Source organism: Rana temporaria, chromosome 12 (assembly GCF_905171775.1).
Source record: "Rana temporaria chromosome 12, aRanTem1.1, whole genome shotgun sequence".
NCBI lineage: Eukaryota > Metazoa > Chordata > Amphibia > Anura > Ranidae > Rana > Rana temporaria.
The window spans coordinates 79,019,045-79,039,930 of NC_053500.1; the positions used below are offsets into that span (position 1 = coordinate 79,019,045).

At 40.4% G+C, this 20,886-nt stretch overlaps 1 protein-coding gene across 1 annotated transcript in view; it reads right to left on the reverse strand.

Annotated features, from left to right (window-relative positions):
* Window positions 1–20,886, reverse strand: part of RND2 (Rho family GTPase 2) — a 292,631-nt gene that overhangs the window by 114,999 nt on the left and 156,746 nt on the right. The window contains exon 3 of the mRNA XM_040331332.1: window positions 17,606–17,715. Coding sequence (XP_040187266.1) covers window positions 17,606–17,715 — 110 coding nt within the window. The remainder of the gene's footprint in view (window positions 1–17,605; window positions 17,716–20,886) is intronic.

Here is a 20,886-nt window from a genome sequence, read left to right on the forward strand (position 1 = left end):
TTGTTGCTCTACATAAAGATGGCCTAGGCTATAAGAAGATTGCCAAGACCCTGAAACTGAGCTGCACCATGGTGGCCAAGACCATACAGTAGTTTAACAGGACAGGTCCCACTACGAACAGGCCTCGACATGTCGACCAAAGAAGTTGAGTGCACGTGCTCAGCGCCATATCCAGAGGTTGTTTTGGGGAAATCGACATATGAGTGCTGCCAGCATTGCTGCAGAGGTTTAATGTGTGGGGGGTTAGCCTGTCAGAGCTCAGACCATACGCCGCACACTGTATCAAATTGGTTTGCATTGCTGTCGTCCCAGAAGGGTTCCAGCACTGAACCTTGGGGTACACCACTGATAACCTGAGACCATTTAGAGTAAGAGTCTCTGAATTCTGTCTTTTAGACAGTTTTCTATCCATTTACAAACAGATTTTTCCAGCCCTGTACACTTAACCTTATATATTTGCCGTGTTTGGGGAACTGTGTCAAACGCTTTTGCAAAATCCAAGTATACCATGTCCACAGCCACCCCTCTGTCCAAGGTTTTACTTACCCCTTTGTAAGAAGAAATCAGGTTTGTCTGTCAACTTCTGTCTTTCATGAATCCATGCTGTATGTTGCTTAAAATATTTTTTTACAGCAAAAACTCATCTTTGTGGTCTTTTATTAAACGTTCCAGCATCTTCTCAACTATAGAAATTAAACTAACAGGTCTATAGTTACTTGATAAAGACTTTGATCCCTTTTTAATTATAGGCACCACATTGGCCCTGTGCCAATCCAGTGGTACTATTCCTATCATTAAGAGTCCCTAAAAATGAGAAACAATGGCTTTCAGATGACAGAGCTCAATTCTTTTAGGATCCGTGGGTGGATGCCATCTGGTCCAGGTGCTTTATCTACCTTTATTCTGTCAAAATATTTCTGGCCCATATCACTTTTAACCTCCCTGCCGGTATGATTATTTCAGAAAAAAGGTGCTGAAAGCGGTACCATTATTTTCAAGGAAATTTGGCGTTTTATACTGTAGGCCTGTAATTTTTAGGAATAACTCACTTAAATCTGTCCAAACAAGAGTCTAGTTGGCATCCCGGGTATGAATTTTTTAAAAACAAAATTATAAATTACAATATAATAAATGATTATAAATAATTATAACAAATAATAATATAATTATAATAAAAATTATTCAATAATGTAATCAACTCAAAATCACTGAAATTTGCTCAGTTGCAGAATTGTTGCTGTCATTACTTTTATTTTTTATGACGAATTTCCCCACAAATCGCTATCGCACAATTCTGCAAGTGATTATAATTTATTATCGCTGTTTTCTAGCTGCTCTAAAACCATTTTTGACATAAAGGGACACTTTTGGTTGCTATGGGCAATCTACAGTTTCCAGGCAGAAAGAACAGTTTTTATTATATAAAAGTACATGCAGGACACTGGGCAGACCACTAGGGACAAGGGGGTGTGTATTTTTTACATACAGTACTGTAATCTATAAGATTACAGTATACTGTATGTAAGGTGTTTGTTTACCTTTTTGAATTTGGCGCCGTTCTCAGCTCCAGTGCGTCGTAACATCGCAGGGAACGGAGATCGGCGGCACACAGAGGCACTGTGTGAATCGAGCGAGCACCCGCTCGCTCACATAGCGCGGTGGCATCGCTGGATCCAGGGACAAGGTAAGTAAACCAAGCCTGTGGATTCTGCGAGGCGAGCCCGAGTCTGACTCGGGGTTGCCGATCGCAGCACAAAAATGTAACCCCGAGTCAGACTCGGGAATACCGCCAGGGGGGTTAAGCCATTGTGGATCATTTGTGGCTGTGTCACCACCACCCCTATTATGGGCATGAGCTCCCCCATGCTCCTTTTTATACACAGAGTTGAAGAAGGTATTAAATACATTTACCTTCTCCTTGTCGCCGGTCACAAATGCTATATACTATTAATATATTTGAAGATTTTTTTGGGGGTTGTCCAACTATCTTATGCAATCTGTCATTCGTTTTGAATTTTTGCATCCTTGATGTCCTTTTTACATATTCGGTTATATTCTTTTTATATTCTTAGCTTTTTTAACTTTGGCCGTGAGCCACGTGGGTTTTATTTTTAGCCTTTTAAAATGTATTGCCCATGGGAATATACTTTGCAGTGTGTTCACATACATTCTTTTTGAAGAATTCCCATTTCTGCTCTGTGTCCATTGATGCCAATATTCCCTCCCAGTCTAATGCCGCGTACACACGATAATTTTTCGGGTTGTAAAAAACGACGTTTTTCATGCTCTAGAAAAAACAACGTTTTTTTTTTAACTTGATCATTAAAATGGTCTTGCCTACACACGATCGTGAAAAAAAAATGCTCTAGCAAAGCGCGGTGACGTACAACACGTACGACGGGACTATAAAGGGGAAGTACCATTCGGATGACGCCACCCTTTGGGCTGCTTTATCTGAATTCCTGTTAGTAAAAGACGATTCGCGCTTTTCTGTCTGTTACAGCGTGATGACACCATTACGAACTGTAGTTTTACCAGAACGAGCGCTCCCATCTTATAACTTGCTTCTGAGCATGCGTGGATTTTTCACGTCGTTAAAGCCTACACACGACCATTTTTTACAACCCGAAAAACGTCAACGTTCAAAACGTCGTGAAAAAATAGAGCATGTTTTAAAAAAAAAAATTGCCGTATTTCAGAACCCGAAAAATGCTCTGAAGCCCACACATGATCGTTTTTAATGACATTTAACCAGTTCCCGACCCCCGCATGTACATATACGTCCACAATATGGCACGTACAGGCACATGGGCGTACACGTACGTCCTCGCCTATTAGCGGGTGGGGGGTCCGATCGGGACCCCCCCCGCTACATGCGGAGGTCGGGTCCGCTCGGGGAGCGATCCGGGACGACGGCGCGGCTATTTGTTTATAGCCGCTCCGTCGCGATCGCTCCCCGGAGCTGAAGAACGGGGAGAGCCGTGTGTAAACACGGCTTCCCCGTCCTTCACTATGGCGGCGCATCGATCGCGTCATTCCCTTTATAGGGAAGACACGATCGATGACGTCATTCCTACAGCCACACCCCCAAACAGTTGTAAACACATACTAGGTGCACCCTAACTCCTACAGCGCCAAGAAAGTTCCCATGTTGCAAACAGCCATTGGAAATAATAGTGCCATTTGTACTACTATAAATTATATGAAAAACACCAGAGAAAAATGTAACAATACATTTAAGTGTTTGTTCACCAATGCCAGAAGTCTGCCAAGCAAAACAGGTGAGCTGGAAGCTCTGATGCATGAGGAGAGCTATGATGTAATCGGTATTGCTGAAACTTGGCTTCAATCCTCACATGACTGGGCTATTAATATTCCTGGCTATGCTCTCTTTCGGAAAGACAGGGTAAAAAGGAAAGGTGGAGGGGTCTGTCTCTATGTGAGAAGTGACCTCAAAGCAAGCGTGAAAGAGAACCTGGTTGATGGAGCGTGTGATGAGGCTGAAGCATTATGGGTGGAACTGCATACAGATGTGCGTAGTTCAAAATTAATCATTGGAGTTTGTTATAAACCACCCAAAGTTAATGAGGAGGTGGAGACTCAGCTCCTTGCACAGATGGAAAGGGCTGCAAGGTCTGGGACGGTGATAATAATGGGGGATTTTAACTACCCAGAAATTGACTGGATTAATGGCACTTCTGGGACAGTTAAAGGACAAAAATTTAAAAACCTATTGCAGGACAATTTTATGGTGCAGTTTATTGAGGCCCCAACTAGGAATGATGCTCTGTTGGACCTGATAATCTCAAACCATGCAGAGCTTATTACTAATGTTCAGATAAAGGAACACCTGGGTAGCAGTGATCATAACATGATTTCATTTAATGTTAACTATAAGCAAGAAATACATACAGGAAATATTAAAACACTAAATTTTAAGAGAGCAAATTTTCCAAGGATGAGGGCTGCTCTCCAGGACTTGGACTGGGAGGGACTATTGGCACATATGAACACAGAACAGAAATGGGAATTCTTCAAAAAGACTGTGTGGAACCTCACTGCAAAGTATGTTCCCATGGGCAATAAGTTTAAAAGGCTAAAAATAAAACCTATGTGGCTCACGGTCAAAGTTAAAAAAGCTATAAACAATAAGAAAGTAGCTTTTAAAAAATATAAAAATGAAGGAACACTAGTGTTGTTTAAATGTTACAAAGAATATAACAGGATATGCAAAAAGGAAATCAAGGATGCAAAAATTCAAAACGAACGACAGATTGCAAAAGATAGTAGGACAAACCCCAAAAAATTCTTTAAATATATTAATAGTAAAAAGGTGAAGTCTGAGCATGTAGGCCCCTTACAAAATAATCTAGAGTGGGTGACTGGGGACAAAGAGAAGGCAAATTTATTAAATGTTTTCTTCAGCTCTGTGTATACAATGGAGCATGGGGGAGCTCATGTCCAAAATGGGGGTGGGAGTGACACAGCCCCAAATCCACAATGGCTCAAAAGTGATATGGTCCAGAAATATTTAGACAGAATAAAGGTGGATAAAGCACCTGGACCTGATGGCATCCATCCACGGATCCTAGGTGAGTTGAGCTCTGTCATTTCAAAGCCACTGTATCTAATATTTAGGGACTCATTAAAGACAGGAATAGTACCACTGGATTGGCGCAGGGCCAATGTGGTGCCCATATTTAAAAAGGGAACAAAGTCTTTACCAAGTAACTATAGACCTGTTAGTTTAACTTCTATAGTTGGGAAGATACTGGAACGTTTAATAAAAGACCACATGGATGAGTTCTTGCTGGAAAAAAACTATTTAAGCAGCAGTCAACATGGATTCATGAAAGACAGAAGTTGTCAGACAAACCTGATTTCCTTTTATGAAGAGGTAAGTAAAACCCTGGACAGAGGCGTGGCTGTGGACGTGATATATTTGGATTTTGCAAAAGCTTTCGATACAGTTCCGCACACACAGCTCATGTGTAAGGTAAGGTCTACAGGATTGGATATATCAGTTTGTAAATGGATAGAAAACTGGCTGAAAGCCAGAATTCAGAGAGTCGTGGTTAATGATTCTTACTCTGAATGGTCCAATGTTATCAGTGGTGTACCCCAAGGTTCAGTGCTGGGACCCTTACTTTTCAATATATTTATAAATGATATTGGGTCTGAGATCAAAAGTAACATTTCTGTCTTTGCAGATGACACCAAGCTATGCAGTGGAATAACGTCCTTACAGGATGTCTCCAATTTACAAGCCGACCTCAATGCTCTGTCTGATTGGGCGACTAAGTGGCAGATGAGGTTTAATGTAGATAAATGTAAAGTTATGCACTTGGGGGCTAAGAATATGCATGCATCATACATACTAGGGGGAGTACAACTGGGGGGGTCTGTAGTGGAGAAAGATCTGGGGGTTTTAGTTGATCATAAGCTCAATAATGGCATGCAATGCCAAGCTGCGGTTTCCAAAGCGAGCAAAGTCCTTTCTTGTATTAAGAGAGGTATGGACTCCAGAGACAGAGATATAATTTTGCCCCTGTACAAATCATTAGTAAGACCTCATCTGGAATATGCAGTTCAGTTTTGGGCACCAGTTCTCAAAAAGGATATAGGAGAACTGGAGAAAGTGCAGAGAAGAGCAACCAAATTGATAAGAGGCATGGAGGAGCTCAGCTATGAGGAAAGATTAGAGGAACTAGATTTATTCACTCTTGAGAAGAGGAGAATAAGGGGGGATATGATCAACATGTACAAATATATAAGAGGTCCATACAGTGAACTTGGTGTTGAGTTATTCACTTTACGGTCATCACTGAGGACAAGGGGGCACTCTTTACGTCTAGAGGAAAAGAGATTTCACCTCCAAATACGGAAAGGTTTTTTCACAGTAAGAGCTGTGAAAATGTGGAACAGACTCCCTCCAGAGGTGGTTCTGGCCAGATCAGTAGATTGCTTTAAGAAAGGTCTGGATTCTTTCCTAAATGTACAGAATATAACTGAGTACTAAGATTTGTAGGTAAAGTTGATCCAGGGTAAATCCGATTGCCTCTCGGGGGATCAGGAAGGAATTTTTTCCCCTGCTGTAGCAAATTGGATCATGCTCCGCTGGGGTTTTTTGCCTTCCTCTGGATCAACTGTGGGTATGAAGTTGGGTGTATAGGATTTTACTGTGTTTTTTTATTTTGTTTTTTGTGGTTGAACTGGATGGACTTGTGTCTTTTTTCAACCTGACTAACTATGTAACTATGTAACCTGTGGTTAACTCCCAAACTGCAACTGTAATTTTCACAATAAAGAATGCAATTTAAATGCATTTTTTGCTGTGAAAATGACAATGGTCCCAAAAATGTGTCAAAATTGTCCGAAGTGTCCGCCATAATGTCGCAGTCACGAAAAAAATTGCTGATCGCCGCCATTAGTAGTAAAAAAAAAATAAAAAAAAAAAATGCAATAAAACTATCCCCTATTTTGTAAACACTATAAATTTTGCGCAAACCAATCGATAAACGCTTATTGCGATTTTTTTTACTAAAAATAGGTAGAAGAATACGTATCGGCCTAAACTGAGGAAAAAAAATGTTTTTATATATGTTTTTGGGGGATATTTATTACAGCAAAAAGTAAAAAATATTGCTTTTTTTTTAAAATTGTCGCTCTATTTTTGTTTATAGCGCAAAAACTAAAAACCGCAGATGTGATCAAATACCACCAAAAGAAAGCTCTATTTGTGGGGAAAAAAGGACGCCAATTTTGTTTGGGAGCCACGTCGCACGACCGCGCAATTGTCTGTTAAAGCGACGCAGTCCCGAACTGTAAAAACACCTTGGGTCTTTAGGCTGCATATTGGTCCGGGGCTTAAGTGGTTAAAAAAAAAAAAATTTTTACAACCTGAAAAATGATCGTGTGTACGCAGCATAAGTCTTGGAGACCAGCCCTCAACATTAGATTGAGGCTAATTTTGTCAAGGGGAATCGGGTGTTTTTTTTTTTTATCGAAGCAGTACTCACCGTTTTAGAGATAGATCTTCTCCGCCGCTTCCGGGTATGGGCTGCGGGACTGGGTGTTCCTATTTGATTGACAGGCTTCCGACAGGCTTCCGACGGTCGCATACATCGCGTCACGATTTTCCGAAAGTAGCCGAACGTCGTTCGGCTTCTTTCGGCTACTCGTGACGCGATGTATGCGACCGTCGGAAGCCTGACGGAAGCCTGTCAATCAAATAGGAACGCCCAGTTCCGAAGACCATACCAGGAAGCGGCGGAGAAGATCTATCTCTAAAACGGTAAGTACTGCTTCGATTTAAAAAAAAACACCCGATTCCCCTTGACAAAATTAGCCTCAATCTAATGTTAAAAATAGTTTTTCGGGTGAACTCCCGCTTTCTACCCAGATGTTCATTTATATGAACATTAGTATTAAAGGGGTTGTAAAGGTTCGTTTTTTATTTTTTAAATAGGTTCCTTTAACCCTCCTGGCGGTAACCCCGAGCGTGACTCGGGGTTGATTTTTTCGACCAAAATCGGTAACCCCGAGTCACGCTCGGGGTAGCTGTGCAGAGCCTGCAGCGCGCGCTGGCTTACCTTCTCCTGGATCCAGCAATGTCACAGCGCTGTGTGAGCGAGCGGGACCTCGCTCGATTCACACAGTGTTCTCCTGTGCCGTCGATCTCCGTTCCCTGCGACGTTACGACGCACGGGAGCGGAGATCGGCGCCAAATTCAAAAAAGTAAACAAACACTATACACACAGTATACTGTAATCTTATAGATTACAGTACTGTATGTAAAAAAAACACACCCCCCTTGTCCCTAGTGGTCTGCCCAGTGTCATGCATGTTCTTTTATATAATAAAAACCTTTTTTTCTGCCTGCAAACTGTAGATTGTCCATAGCAACCAAAAGTGTCCCTTTATGTCAAAAATGGTTTTAGAGCAGCTAGAAAACAGCGATAATAAATTATAATCACTTGCAGAATTGTGCGATAGCGATTTGCGGGGAAATTCGTCATAAAAAAAAAAAAATAATGACAGCAACAATTTTGCAACTGAGCAAATTTCTGTGATTTTGAGTTGATTACATTATTGAATAATTTTTATTAGAATTATATTATTATTTGTTATAATTATTTATAATTATTTATTATATTATAATTTATAATTTTGTTTTTAAAAAAATGTCATACCCGGGATTAGATTCTTGTTTGGTCAGATTTAAGTGAGTTATTCCTAAAAAACAGGCCTACAGTATAAAACGCCAAATTTCCTTGCAAATAATGGTACCGCTTTCAGCATGTTTTTTCTGAAAGAATCATACCGCCAGGGAGGTTAAGCTAGTGCATTGTTGGTTCACTTACCTTTTCCTTCAATTTTCCTTCTAAATGTTTTTTTTCTTTGTCTGAATTTCTCACTTCCTGTTTCTCCTCAGTAATCCGAGCGGTGGCTAGTCAGAACAGCTTACTGAGGAGGAACAGGAAGTGAAAAATTCAGACAAAGAAAACAAAGAAAAAAACATTTAGAAGGGAAATCGAAGGAAAAGGTAAGTGAACCAACAATGCACTAGCTTAAATGAACCTGTTTAGAAAATAAAAAACAAACCTTTACAACCCCTTTAAGCTCTGCATGTTTTGAGATTACCAGGTCGAGTAGAGCGTCATTTCTAGTCGGGGGCCTCTATACCATAAAATGTACCATAAAATTATCTTGTAATAGGTTTAAATATGTTTGCACTTTAACTGTCCCTGCAGTGCCATTGCTCCAGTCAATTGCTGGGTAGTTAAAATCCCCCATTATTATCACCGTCCCAGCCCTTTCTATCTGTGGAAGAAGCTGAGTCTTCATCTTCTCATTAACACTGGGTGGCCTATAACAAACTCCAATGATGACATTTGTAGTATGCACACCCATTCGCAGGTCTACCCATAATGCTTCAGTTTCATCACACTTTCCATCAACTAGGTCCTCATTCACACTTTTTTTTTAGATCACTTCTTACATAGAGACAGACACCACCACCCCTCCGTTTAACCCTGTCTTTCCGAAAGAAAGCATAGCCAGGAATATTAATAGACCAGTCATGTGAAGAATGAAGCCAAGATTCAGCAATACCAATTAGATCATAGTTCTCTTCGTGCACCAGAGCTTCCAACTCACCATTTTTGCTTGGCAGGCTTCTGGAATTGGTGAACAAACTGTCACATTATGCATAAGTATTTTGCATATTTTTTATTTAAGTACAAATAGTACCATTTCCAATGGGAGTTTGTAATATGGGAACCTTGCCATAGACCTACCTCATCTTTCCCCATTCCACCCACCAATAGGGATTGACCCCTATCTGCCCCTCAAATTCTCCCTCCACCCTCAATTCTAAATTAATCTCCTCCTGCTCGTGCTATAGCTAAATGACGGATACAGAGCAAGTATTAATTGCCAGGAGGCCATCATAGGACATCCTCCCATGTATGAGCTGCCTGTGTGCCCCCTTTCCATGTAAGCGGCTGTCAGCCAATGACTGTTGACCACATGATGTAAACAGAATATTGGTAATCTTTTTTTTTCCCTAACGCTGTCACTGGCTTCTGTCGAGGGACATTGGTCTCACACACAGAGAGCTGTGGCTGCCTCATCTGTATCCACCAGTGTCACCCACCAGTGCCCACAGTGCCACCTACTTTTGCCCACCAGTGCTGCCAATCAATGCCTCATCATCAGTGCCACTGATCAGTGCTGCTTATCAGTGTCATCTACCAGTGCCCATCAGTGCCACCCATCAGTGATCATCAGTGCCCAATAGTGCCAACCATGAGTGCCACCTGTCAGTGCCACCTTATCAGTGCCAATCAGTGAAGCAAATCAGTGCCAATCAGTGCAAAATTGTATAACAAAACTATGAAACCATTTTCTTTTTCTTTTTTCTTTTGGTATTTTTCTTATTTTTTTGCACAAAAAAAAAACAGCAGTGATTAAATACCACCAAAAGAAAGCTCTATTTGGCCAATTTTTGCGATTCGGCACTGCGTCGATTTAACTGACAATTGCGCGGTCGTGCGATGTGGCTCCCAAACAAAATTGGCGTCCTTTTTTTCCCACAAATAGAGATCTTTTGGTGGTATTTGATCACCTCTGCGGTTTTTATTTTTTGCGCTATAAACAAAAATAGAGCGACAATTTTGAAAAAAATCCAATATTTTTTACTTTTTGCTATAACAAATATCCCCCAAAAAGATATAAAAAAAACGTATTTTTTCCTCAGTTTAGGCCGATACGTATTCTTCTACCTATTTTTGGTAAAAAAATCGCAATAAGCGTTTATCGATTGGTTTGCGCAAAATTTATAGCATTTACAAAATAGGAGATAGTTTTATTGCATTTTTATAAAAAAAATGTTTTACTACTAATGGCGGCGATTAGCGATTTTTTTCGTGACTGCAACATTATGGCAGACACATCGGACAATTTTGACACATTTGTGGGACCATTGTCATTTTCACAGGAAAAAATGCTATAAAAATGCATTGTTTACTGTAAAAATGACAATTGCAGTTTGGAAGTTAACCACTAGGGGGCGCTGTAGGGGTTATGTGTGACCTCATATGTTTTTCTAACTGTAGGGGGGCGGGGCTGGACGTGTGACGTCATTGATCGTGTTTCCCTATATTAGGGAACACACGATCAATGAAGCTGCCACTGTGAAGAACGGGGAAGCTGTGTTTACACACACCTCTCCCCGTTTTTCAGCTCCGGGGACCAAACGCGGGACTCCGGCGGCGATCGGGTCCGCGAGTCCCGCTGCCGCGGAGCTTCGGACCAGTATTGGTACTGAGGTGAATAAGGATGTTATTGCTGCCTGGTAAGAATATGTAAATGTCTTAATGCACATACTCTGGGCACAGGTGCACTTTAAGGCTTGTTCACTCTGGACGCATTGTTGTGCTATTTTCTAAATTGTATACATATTGTTTAATCAACCTTTTGCTGTGAAAAAAAAAAAAAAAAAAACCTTTTGGTTGTTAATGAGGTGTTTAATGATGTTTTGTGATGCATTCGGAAAATGTCCTGCATGCTGCCTTTTGTGTACCTTGACATGCATTTTCCCATTTAAGTAAACTGAATGACACCTTCAAAAGACACTGGCCCTAATAGTGAGACCGTCACGCATTACTGAGAGCTCTATGGCAATAATTTATTTTGTGTTATAACTATTATCAATGGTACAAAGTCCTTGTGTAGAAGGATGAACGGTGACAAAACACTGGTCATATAATTACCCTAAGAAGTGAATCCATGCAAGTGAAACTCTTCATTCTCTGCTGTACCCAGCTCAGAACATCCCGTGTCCTGCTAAACAAAAGCCAGTCTAGACTCCATTCTGGGAAGGATGCCCATGTATGTGTTTGTACAAACTGCCTTGCTAAATGCGTTCCAATTCACATTCACAGACAGCCAGGTGGATCGAACAACAGATAGATTTGCAATGGAGGAGAAAGTGGCATAGGAGGACAATGTATAGGTTTGTGCATGATTGTACAAAGTACATATGATACTGATATACTGTAGATGTGATCAGGACATATTTAAAAAGAAATGAATGTGAGATTCCCTGAATGTTCACTGTGGGTGAATCTTCCCATTCCATGAGTTTTAAATGACAGAGAATCTGTAATCCCCTGTGAATGTCACATTTTCTGCTTAATATGTAGGCCTCTTGCGGTTTGGCGTATTTAGGTTTATAATATGGTATATATATATATATTTTGTTATATGTATATAATCTTTGTTTCATGAATAATTATTTAATACTGGACAAAGGCCTTCCAGAGCACCATAGGCTTATGTAAAGAGAGCACAGCAGTAGTAGCCTGTCTCCTGGGTAGCTTTGTCTGACTGAAACTCAAAGCAGAACTTTACCCAAAGGGTAATTTTTGGGGGGAGTCTGAAGCTCCTGTTTAAGATTGGTGACACATAGGTGATTCTGCTGCTCATGACAAATTACCAAGGCCAGCAGCCCAGCCTCTAGGCATCCTGTTGCAACGCAATGCCTGTAGCTCTCTCATTCCTGCTTAACTCCTGTTGGTTCTGCTTCAGTTGCCCCATGATGTAAGCCTCACAGGCCTTGCAACTAGCACTTCTGATAGGTTTCTCCATATGCCTCACAAACTGCTTTTGACTCTTGACCTGGCCATATCTGACCCTTGCCAGTTTACTGACCACGTCTCTTGATTGGCACCTGGACTGACCTTTTCCTGTTTACCAACCTTGCCTCTTGTCAGCTGCTTGGACCATCGCTTTGCTATTTACCGACTATGTCTCTGCCTGCTGCCTGAACCAACCTCTTGTCACATCCCTCTGATCAAACTCCAGCAGAGGCTCCAGTTTCAGCCATTCTCTGTGGGCATCTGTATCTTCCTGAACAACCAGTATTGTTGTCCAACCTTTGCAGAAGTAGTTTATTTTACTATTAATACTATTCTAGGAATGGGCTATCTGTTTGAGTTGAACATGAGTTCAACTCGAACATTTTCTGTTCGCCCATTCGCCGAACAGCAAACAATTTGGGGTGTTCACGGCAAATTCGAAAGCCGCAGAACACCCTTTAAAAGTCTATGGGAGAAATCAAAAGTGCTAATTTTAAAGGTTAATATGCAAGTTATTGCCATAAAAAGTGTTTGGGACCTGGGTCCTGCCCCAGGGGACATGTATCAATGCAAAACAAGTTTTAAAAACTGCAGTTTTTTCGGGAGCAGTGATTTTAATAATGCTTAAAGTGAAACAATAAAAAAATCCTTTAAATTCCGTACCTGGGGTGTGTCTATAGTATGCCTGTAAAGTAGCGCATGTTTCCCATGCTTAGAAAATTACACTTCTAAAAGGAAAAAAAGTCATTTAAAATGGATCGCGGCTATAATGAATTGCCGGGTTCCGACAAAATTGCTAATTTTAAAGGCTTACAGTATATGCAAGTTATTGCCATACAAAGTATTTGGTCCTGCCCTAGTAATAATGCTTAAAGTGAAACAATAAAAGCGAAATATTCCTTTAAATTTCATACCTGGGGGTGTCTATAGTATGCCTGTAAAGTAGCGCATGTTTTCCGTGCTTAGAAAAGTCACAAATGACATTTCTAAAGGAAAAAAGGTAATTTAAAACTACTCGCTGCTATAATGAATTGTCGGGTCCCGGCAATACCGATAAAAGTCATTAAAAAAAAACAGCATGGGTTCCCCCTTAGTCCATTAGTACATTACCAGGCCCTTTGGTTCTGGTATGAATATTAAGGGGAAACCCGAACTAAAAAAAAAAAATATTTTTAATAAAGGACTTGTCCCATGCCGTCTTCTGTCATTTTTAAAATGTTCACACTTTTTCTTTGTGAAATGGTAGGGGTACATTGTACCCCATTACCAATTCATGTGGGGGGCGCGGGATCTGGGGGTCCCCTTTTTTAAAGGGGGCTTCCAGATTTCCGATAAGCCCCCTGTCCGCAGACCCCCACAACCACTGGTCAAGGGTTGTGGGGATGAGGCCCTTGTCCCAATCAACATTGGGACATCCTCCCCATGTTGAGGGCATGTGGCCTGGTATGGTTCAGGAGAGGGGTCACTCTCTCGTCCCCCCTCTTTTCTTGCGGCCTGTCAGGTTGCGTGCTCAGAAAAGGGTCTGGTATGGATTTTTGGGGGGGACCCCATGTCATTTTTTTATTGAATTGTGGCTGCTGCTGGAAGCTATTTGACTAAATATTATTGATTGATTTGAAGCAGCTCAGTTTTTGCAACCTAGTGGTCTCGGTACTTAGACAAAACAGTATTGATGGAAGAAGATAGAAGAGATCGGACTGTATTGTGCATGGTGGCTCAGCAACACTGCATACATCATGGCTTAGCATGTATTCACTGATGCGTTCAACCGAATCTTCCAATTCTGCTGAGATAAGACAGTCCAGATTATTAGGTCCTCATTTTGTTTGCTCGAGGACGTACAACCTTGCCATGGCTGATGCTGTTCTCTATTCCATTTGATAAATTTGTATTTAAGTTTCCATCTCTCGCTTGAATTTTCAGTTAAGTTTCCATTTCTCTCTCTCCCTTCTACACTCTAGCTGTCTCCACATTTGCGTAGACCTCTCTAAGTTATGGAAGCTTGGGATGTAAGCCTAGATGATTTGTGAAATCTGGTCTCCTGCAGGAGTACCAAAGTTCTACCTTTTTAATTTTGCACTGGGGACTCTTTGTTGGCTCGCGGATTCAGTCTTAAGCCTTGTACACACGATACGTGTGGCAGAGAAATGTCTGTTGTCTTACCATTAGGACAATTGTTGTCCAACTTTCGGCCAACAAATATTGGATGACAGGCTAGTAAAAACGGCTGCACGTCTGATTTTCGTATGGTCAGTACAAAAATTTGTCACACAAGTCGAAAAGTACAAACACAAATGCTCGGAATCAATGCTCACCAAACACAAAATTAGCAGAAGGGGCCCAAAGGGTAGCAATCAAGAGCTGAAATTCCTCGTAGTACGTCACTACGTTCGTGTTTGTGGCACAACAATTGTGTACCGTTAGTATGCAAGACAAGCTACTGGCACACGCCCTTTTGACAAGAATCGGATGCTCGATTGGCCAACAATTGTACTGTGTGTACCAGTGTTAATTTTGGCAGCAAATTTCGATTTAGTTTTAGTCTCAGGACTAAAATGGCATTTTAGTTTTAGTCCCAGTCATCTGCAATTGTTTTAGTTTTAGCCGTATTTAGTCGACTAAATCTCCAGTGCATTTTAGTCGACTAAAATCATTTTAGTCGACTAAAACTCATTTTAGTCATCTTAAATCGAATGGGTGTTGTTAAATTGAAATGCATTATTTAAGCATTTCTCTACAATTTCCAAACTCATTATATACTGCTGGAGTGAAAAATCAAATATGTTATTATTTATGTTATTAAGGTATGAACATGCACTACAGACCAGTGTTAATTTTGATGTCAATTTTCTATTTAGTTTTAGTCTTTAGTTATTTGACAAAAATGGCATTTTAGTTTTAGTCCCATTTTAGTCTTTTGACTAAAATTCCAGTGAGATTATTCAAAAATGTAGTGAGGTGGCAATACCGGAGGATCTAGTCTATCTATCAGAGATACCGTGGGGAATATACAGGAATTCCATCTTGTGTCACCTAGTGAATGCTGCTACAGCATGCATACCACTTAAATGGAAACAAGTACAATCTCCTACTGTGAGCATGGGGATTAAAAAAAGTGGAAGAAGTGAACAGGATGGAAGACCCAGTATGGACAAGCAGAAAAATAAGGGAAATTGACCATAAAATTTGGTCACCTTGGAAATATATTATATCCTCAGAGGAGGGTGGGAGGCTGGTGGATGGAGACTGAGGGAGGAGAGAGGAGAGAAGGGAGGGGATGCTTTGGAGGGGAGGGGGGTTGCTGGGGGGGGGGGGTTGTGGGGAGGGGGGGGGGGAGGGGTACAGGGAAAGGAATGGAACTGGACAAGGATCATAAGCATAGGGGGCGAGAAGGAGTGGGGTAAGATAATAGCAATATGTAGGGTCTGGGGATAGTGTCACCCCATGACCAGACAACCTTTGTTTTATTTATTTTTTATTCTTTTCTACTGCTCCCTCTCTTATACCCGATTAGTACTGAGAATAAGGGGTTCACTACCACCTCTCGATCTCAGTTTCCTTGGAGAGGGGGGAGTCGAGAGAACTGGGGTGAATCAATGGTGCTAATGAATCCTTTGTTGAAATATAAGATGAGAGGTTATGATTACATTATGTAAAAGTGATTGATTGTTTATTGTTATTTTATGTTAAGATTGATGCCATTCCTTATATTTTGTACAAATGAAAAGAAAACTGAAAATAAAGAAATTGTAAAAAAAAATAAAAAAAAAGCCATTTTAGTTTTAGTCGCATTTTATTAGACTAAAATGGTTTTAAGTTAGTAGACTTAAATGTTTTAGTCGGTTTTAGGCAACACAATTAACACTGGTGTCTACGAGGCTTTAGTTGTATTAAGGATTGCTCTATAATATTATAGTGTCACTTAGACGGAAGTGTCTTCTCAACAACATACAATACAACAGAAATTAGCAGCTATTTTAATATTATTATTTTGAAGCTCCCTTTGTATTGTTAATAACTCTTTGCTTCACAGAGAACAATATATATGTCAGTAGTTACTAATAATTACATAAAACCTCTAAACTTAATAATCTTAATGTCATTAGTGACTAAACAGTATACCATACATTGTCCACAAATATTTACTTTGTATATTTACCTATTGGAATAAGAATTTCTGAGCTTCCCTATTTTCGATGTATTTCCTGTAATGTGTATTACACCTTTGTACTCAATAAAATATTTTTGACAAGGCAAAAAAAAATGAATTAAATAACATTTTTGGTTTGTGGTGCTCAGATGCCATGTAGTTCCACTTTAAGGGATTGGGTGTAGCAGTGACAATAGTAGAAGGCACCACTAGTTAATCAGTATACAAAATGCATGTAGATTCATTCAAATGTATTCATTGATTACATCAATACAGGACTGTTTTGGAGCAGCGAGATGGGTCCCATAATCAGACAACAGTGATACAAAATAAAGACTAACTAACCTCAAATAGGATGGAGAAGCTAATCTCACAGAATAACCAAACCCACCCCTTAAACAATCAACTTACCAAGAGTGTAACTAAAAGTACAATCATAATGCAAACAACAAGGTGTTTCAGATGTTTCACTCGATCAAAGCATTAAGTGTTATGATCACAGTAATAGACATGACAAGGTAATACCACAAGTTACAGCGGGAGCCAATGACTGCATTGCTATCAATCATCCAATGGCCGAGAAGCCATCGCGTTCACGACGCGGGACTTTCAATGGCTCAGGTAAGTAAACCTGAGCTTGCAAGCATCGGATGTTTTTTCACCTTAATGCAAAGGATGGACAGGGACCTCCTGTCTCCTGGGTGGAGTACAAGTGTCTCCTAATGGCTAAAGCCCACTGTCGGCTGACATCACAGAGCAGGATCATGCTGAGAAAAGATCCAACCCATATGGTCAGGATCCACCCAGATGCCTGGACCAGTAGCTGGCTCAGACTCTCAACAATCTGCTGAGAGCCTCAACCAGTACCTCCGTCCCCTCCACAGCCCAATGCTCCAGTGAATTCTGGAGGGGCAGAGCAGAGTGTCGGTGACTGACAGTCATGGCTACCTGCTCAGAGCGGAGGGGGAGAACTGAGTGTTCAGCGGTGTTTGATCACTCAGTTCTCAGTGCAGAGCTGGCGAGGACAGATACAGCATCAGATCAATACTGCATCCACCTAGGTGAGTATAAATTTCGTTTTTTTTTACAGTCATATTTGTCTTTTAAATATATGTATAAAAAAATAATAATAATCTTTGTGTTTTTTTTTTTTTTTCCCTCACAGCCAGAAACCAGATAATTTAAAAAACAGTTTCAAAAATTGATTTTTACTACCGAAGATACAGGTACAGACATAAACACAGGCCGGTATTCATTTACTGAAACAAGTTAACAACTGAGAGTTCCAAATGATATGAAAATATGCGCTTACCTTTTTTAAAACGCTGTCTAAAGTTTCTGGCCGGCTTATATCAAAACAAATAAGTACAGCATCAGATTCTGGATATGCCAGGGGGCGGACATTGTCATAATATGCTGAACCTGTAACGAGGAAAAACATAAGGCAATTCAAGTACAAATCTCCAAATTTTTATTTAAACGTCAGAGTATTTTTATTTTATTAGTCACCACAAAGCAATAAGCATCACCCCCTTTCCTTTACTAAAAACATAAAAGCAGTCATCAACCGCTTGCAATTTTTAATTTTTTACATACATGTTAAAATCAGCATTTTTTTTTTATATATACATTATATATTTCCTGAGAGCATGAAATCAGAGGCCCTGAAGAATAAAATGGTGGTTGTTGCAATTTTCTTATGTTGCATGATATTTGCACGGTCAATCATCAAATGCTAATTTTCAGGAAGAAATACACTTATATGAATTTTATTGCACACAAACACAATATAATACACACTTTTTTGTAAAATATAAAGGTGATGTTCCAGTGAGTAAATAAATACTAAACATGCCAAGATTGAAATTTTCTAACACCTGTGAAATGACAACAAACGACGGTAACTAAAACTGTCCATAGGTAACACTTTAAAGAGTTAATCGCAAATTATGGCCCTAGAATTATTGTTTTCACTCCAACATTCGTGGTGACCTCTCATATGTGCAATAACTGTTTACGTATTTACATCAGAAATGTGAGTTTGCATTAATGTGTATGCACAGGGGAACTGGGGTGTTTTTAAAAATGTTTACATTATTTTTGTTTTACATTATTTTTTTCACATATATATATATATATATATATATATATATATATATATAAAACACACAATACACACAGTATATATATCTATATCTATATCTATATATATATATATATATATATATATATATATATATATATATATTTTTTTTTTTTTTTTTTTTCCATATAACTCTATTGCTATCACAAATGGGTTAACAAGCTCCCTTTGTGATTGCTTTGGACAGTGACAAGTACTCTTTATGGAGACATCAGGGACCCCTTTTAGACCCCTGATGTCTCTTTTGCCCTTCAAAGCAGTTGATTGAACACAGATCATTTTTGATAAGCTTCTTCCCTAGATGTACAGCCAGGAAATGACAGCAACATTCTTCACAGAGGAGAGTGGGTGTTGCTCCATCTCCTCTGTGGTCTTACAGTGGTCCTAGGCTCCATGGTAGAGGGAGTCCTGCCCAGCTGTGAAAAAGTGATCACTTTTACATGAAAGTTGATCATGGGCTGTAAAAAACGATACCAGGATCATGGCTGCAGCTGATTCTGGTACAAACACTTGCCATCCAGAATGTTTATATATAGGAATGCTTAGCGTTGGGCAAATGGTTCGGCCCGAGCATAAGTTTGGGCCAAACATTGGCTGTTCACCCCGTTCGGCAAACACCCAAATTTGCAGGGTGTTTGGCGTGTGTTCATCATTCGTCAGAAGAAAATCCACGGTTTTGTTGTCAGAATGTCCGATCGTCTGTACGCGGTATTAGGGTCAAATGACTGATATGAACTGTCAGGGTTTCTAAAAGCTTAATAATTTTTCAGTACCATAAATAAATTAATAAAAGGTACTAAAAAGGAAACAGAGGAAATATTGCAAGAAGATTTATATAAATCCTTAACGTGTCACTAAACCCACATTGTAAAAAACTATCAATAAATGCTGTGTTACATGCTATTCATACTCAACACTCAAACCTGGTTGATCCTGCTGCTCTCTATCTCCACCTACTGTTCATATCCCTAATGTCCCCAATTCAGCTGGGGATTTTGCAGCTGTGGTGGCAACTCTGCACATGCTCAGTTTTTAGTTAGTTTCTATATTGAGCATTTCCTCCCTATCACATCTGAGCAGCCCATGTGACTATAGAGTCACACATGTGGGCATATACACAGTGGTAAATGACACTCCCTTACGTGTAGATTAATGGTGGCTTCAACTCCCTCTAAATTCCAAGACACAGACTGGAGGGGCATGTCACACCTGTGACTGGCAGAAATCCACCCACACCATGTTATTTCCACAAAATAATGGAGATTTATTTACAGCAATTTATTGATATTACTTTATTTTTACTCTTCATTCCAAAGGCTGCTAGGACTAGGAGCTCCTCCTGCTTATGTTTCCCTGCAGACAGGCTGGGAGAGAGATGGGTCATGTGACAGCTTTATATCACATAGGAAAAAGGTACTTAGATGTTTTTTTTAATTATTATAATATTTACAGTGCCATTAATAACATATAGAAATAGAAGCAACAATTAAGGCCCTTTCACACGGGACGGATCCGTGATGATCCGCCCCGTGAACCTCCGCTTGCTCAGCGGGGATCGCGCCGCTGATCCCCCGCTGAGCCGGCGGATGACAGGGCAGTCCCCGCACACTGTGCAGGGACCGCCCTGTCAGATCTCCGCTTTCCCCTATGGGGGGGATCGGATGAACACAGACTGTCTGTCCGTGTTCACCCGATCTGATCCGCAGATGGATGGAAAAATAGGATTTTTCTCCGTCTGCAGAATTGGAGCATTGCGGACCCGGATGAGATCGGGTGTCAGCGGATGTTCATCCGCTGACACCCACTATCTCATATGGATCAATGTATGTCCCTTTTTAATTCGTAAATGGATGGATGAAAAAGCGGACATAAGTTCCGCAGGTGTGAGAGGGGCCTTACATTAAAAAGTGTACATTAAACAGCGTATGTTTAACATCACTTTAATTAAAAGGGCCATATCACAGTAATATTGTGCTATGGCCAATTATTGTAATCAAATACAATGGTGGGTTCCCTGGCTTGATTTTGTCCAAAGAAACCATCTGCCAAGTCTATGTGTTGGCTTTGGTTTTACCCCACAATCCAAATACAAATGGGTAGGTCAAATGGTGTTTACCCTACTATGTCTGTGACTATTAAAACACAATTTAGGGTCTTATTCACAGCTAATTGGGTGGTCACTGGCATGCATTGGGGAGACAGTGGCACTACATCAATTCCTTTCTTTCGCAGAATTTTACTGAAATGTCCTACTATTCAGCGCAGCACCATTGTAAAGCGATGGTTCTAGGGTGACCACATTTCCAAACTACCATTCAGGGACACCCCCCTTCCCAAAAATAAGCTTGTGCTGTAACGAATCACAGCACAGTGATTGGACACAAGAGGCGGGATTTATGATTTCTCCAATCACAAGCGGGGTATGTGCTCCTCCAGACATGCCAGGGCAA